The sequence below is a fragment of the Anopheles nili genome, chromosome 2, assembly GCF_943737925.1.
Source record: "Anopheles nili chromosome 2, idAnoNiliSN_F5_01, whole genome shotgun sequence".
NCBI lineage: Eukaryota > Metazoa > Arthropoda > Insecta > Diptera > Culicidae > Anopheles > Anopheles nili.
This window is the reverse complement of record NC_071291.1, coordinates 41,905,972-41,909,344: the sequence shown is the minus strand read 5'-3', so window position 1 is coordinate 41,909,344 and position 3,373 is coordinate 41,905,972. Positions and strand designations below refer to the sequence as shown.

At 48.5% G+C, this 3,373-nt stretch overlaps 1 protein-coding gene across 1 annotated transcript; it reads right to left on the bottom strand.

The window, feature by feature from the left end:
- Nucleotides 1-2,059: 2,059 nt before the first annotated feature.
- LOC128723235 (pheromone-binding protein-related protein 6-like) lies at nucleotides 2,060-2,681 on the bottom strand. The gene is made up of 3 exons (XM_053816956.1): nucleotides 2,568-2,681; nucleotides 2,417-2,492; nucleotides 2,060-2,334 (listed from the first exon to the last, which is right to left on the bottom strand). The coding sequence occupies exons 1-3, from the start codon at nucleotides 2,679-2,681 to the stop codon at nucleotides 2,060-2,062; spliced, it is 465 nt and encodes a 154-aa protein (XP_053672931.1).
- Between the last annotated feature and the right edge of the window lie 692 nt (nucleotides 2,682-3,373).

Sequence of the window (3,373 nt, the reverse complement as noted above, 5' to 3'; positions counted from 1 at the left end):
ACGAAACAATGGAAGGTACGGCGCAATTTATCCCATCTTCGAGAAAGGTAAAATAATTCTGGAATGTTGGCCATTCGATTGGATTAATGCATATAATGATGTTATTCAATAGAGTTGCAGAGGGAACGAAATCTTCCTAAATGATCCCAACCTTCAATTGATGCTGATTTCGAATTACGATTCAAACTGGGAGAGCGATAAACTATTGGAACGAACTCCGTGGATACTGATAAACGAGTCATATGATTTAAGCCACCTACTGAATTAAATTCAATCATGCTTGCATTGCTAAAAATGCTATCTAATTGGTAAAAACAACTTCAAACAATGCCTATTGGAAGGCTGGGATACTCTGAGATGCAGCTCGGCTTATTGAAGTCTATGCTTTGGATTGCTTGTAACATCTAAGCGTTTGTAAGCAGAACGGCTTAACTTCACTGCAATACTTGTAGTTTTTTTGTTTCATTTAATCGCAAGCCTTTTAATGGAAATCTGCATGCGACATGTTTCGCTACGAAGATCATCTTTTCCACCGTAAAAGTGTCGTTTCAGTTGAAAGGACAGCTCAGTAACTCTAGTGCAGTATTGTACATCAACCCGAGACGAGCACTCTCCCGAGACGAGTATGAAAGCAAAGCAAATAATGCCCCTGTAACAATCCAAGTTCATCCATTTAGCTTCGATTTTTTTGCTTTAAGTTTACGCACATTTCTATTCCTGAACTATGCGTTTGCAATGCGACCAACTACCATGTTGGCTTAAGATTCCACTCAATTACGTCGGGCTTTAGTGGCGGAACATTTTTGAAGCACCGCCATGAATCAAACGACGGCTCGCGTCCGCCGGGATGAGGTTTATTGTTTCTCGTCGTTTCAGCGCACGCTCTTGAACTTTCCCAATGCACAAGGCTGCGCCTGCGGCTGTGTGCATTGGGCTTGCATTGGTGCATCACCGTCACTGGGAGGTACACTTTTGCTTTCTTCTCGCATTTTTTTTAATTAGTCAAATGGATGCCATCGAAGCGCTGCCGTGCGACCTACAACCATTCCACACCGGCACTGGCCACCGTTCACGGAACCGGTGGAAAACTTACGGCTCGGGCTCTTCATTTACATTTTAATTTGCTTGATTACGGCGATACTTTATCAGAACGAAGTTTTACTGTGTTTTTTATTTTTGCTACCCGGTGCCTCCTCACCCTGCTTGTTGTTTGCGTTGGCGTTTCCACGGGCAACACTGGGTCCGGTTTTTAGGTGTCAACTTCTGCCAGGCTTCCGGTGCCCCACCAGATGTCGGATGTTCGCGTCCCATGGGCATCTGCTCCGTGCTCGTGGTGGCTGCTCGATCGGTGACGTTGTTATTGTTGTTTCGCTTCAACTTTTCGCACCGCGCTTTCAGCGTTGGTGGATAATTTTAAGTTTTTCCCGCCCATGCTCGGTGCGCGGGACCCTTGTTTTGGAAAGAAGAAACTTTGATTAATGATATTCCAAATTTTTGCATCTCTCCTCGCCCTGGTGGGCTGGCGTAATTAGGCGCTGATAATAAGTTTTAATTTCTTACTCCTGGCCGCGGGCGGTTGGACGGATGCTTCGCCGACCGGAAGCTTGCTTTCTCTAATCAAGCCGATACCGGAAGTGAGGAAACGCAACACTCAGGGGCGGACAATAAAGCGGCATTGGGGCATTGTTTGGTTTAGTAGGTCGTTTCGAAGCCTTCCTAAATGAGCCTTCCCGGGTTTACTGCCCACAATGGCCTCTTGAGGGGAATGGTAATTCGAATTTCAGTTAGGCCTGAAGTGCCCCACAAAAAACAAAGCTCGTAAGGTCCAGCGAGAAGTGAGCGAAAATTAGTTGATCCGTCGTAATGTAGCCAATTAGACCGACGGTTGGATTAGTGGGGCGCTAAAAAAAGGGGTGTTATGTTTGCGATGGAAACACGGAATTAACCATATGAAGAAAACTGCAACTGTTTATTGTGGCTTCAGAAAAGATAACTCAACAATGAAACGATGCTTATTGGATTTTGGATGAAATTCAACAGCATGGAACTCGGTGCGGTGTTACGGCAGGAAGTAGTGCACCGGATCCTTCGCCTTCCAGCAGCTGTTCAACCAGAACGCCTTCTCGCAGGCGGTCTCACCCACCGGGTACAGGCACCGCTTGAACCAGTTGAGCGTGATCAGGTGCATCGACTCGGGCAGAAAGTCCTGTATCTTGACGTAGTGAAACTCGCCCTTATCGTTCACGACGCCCGCCTGCTGGAACAGACAATTCATGTAGCACTTGAGCGCGTCGTCCTCGTGGATGTCCTGATCGCTGAACCGCTTGATAGCGTCTGGTGGAGTTGGAAACAAAAGGGGGAGTTTTTTTAGTTGCCGGTGGGTGGATTTATTCAGTCAGGACACCCGACGCCTTACCCTCGGAGACGCCCGTCTCGGTTACGCACGCATCGTGCATCGGTTTCATCTTTTCCAGCAACTCCGGGGGTGGATACTGAAACGGACCGCATGTGAAGGGCTGCTGGTTCATTGCTCGAATGACAAAAAGACAAAAAGACAAAACACTCACGTTCGCGTCCCGTCTCGGCGTGTCAGCGAGCACGTGCCGGGTGGAAAAATCCTGTCCAACCATCAACAGCAACCCCAGCAACAGTCGGTGTTGCCCTACGCCAAAGGTAGCCATTCCATGGGTGGGGTGGTGAGAAAACACCCTTCGGTTCTGCGTCTGCGGCAACACGTATTTAATTTTCCACCGGCTGGGGTTTCCGCCGAAAAATGGCCACCGACGAACGAACGAACGAACGAACGTTCCCGGGTCGTGCGTTATCAATAATTAAAATGGAGATTTTCACGCTCACCACCGGTGGGCAATGTGCTCGAAATAAAGAGTGGAGGCACAAGAAAAAAGCACTGAGATGCACCCGACGCGACTCGTGAATGTTGGCACGTGATGCAGATGAAAGGACCCTCCTTTCGAGTGGGTGGTACACGAATTTAATTGCTACGACACAGGCTCACAAACGCACAAAGCCACGAGAGCTGCATCCAGCCGGTGTACAAAAAGGGTGTTTTGCAGTCGCGGATGTTTTCGCGCAACCACGCTGGCTTTTGTATAGCTAAGCTAGCTGGCGGACGTTCTCCCTGGAAGGGAAGGAATGAGTTTTCTAAATTGCTGCTGCTGCTGCTGCTACGCGTCAACAATCTGCGGGCACTTGCGGTTGACTTAAGCTGATGCCAGTTCATTCCCGTCAGTGCTTCAAGCTCTGGGCGTGGAAATGCAACCGCCGGGAAAATGCAACCCTATTTTGCGCGTTCGCCATGACGCAGCCATGCACCCTTCGAGTGTGGGTGGGTGGTTGTATCAAATCTTTCACT

Coding starts and splice junctions, on each gene's coding strand:
- LOC128723235 (XM_053816956.1), bottom strand. CDS start 2,681: ATGGCTACCTTTGGCGTAGGGCAACACCGACTGTTGCTGGGGTTGCTG. Junction 2,493..2,567: donor CGCCGAGACGGGACGCGAAC/GTGAGTGTTTTG, acceptor GGTCCGTTTCAG/TATCCACCCCCGGAGTTGCT. Junction 2,335..2,416: donor CGAGACGGGCGTCTCCGAGG/GTAAGGCGTCGG, acceptor CAACTCCACCAG/ACGCTATCAAGCGGTTCAGC.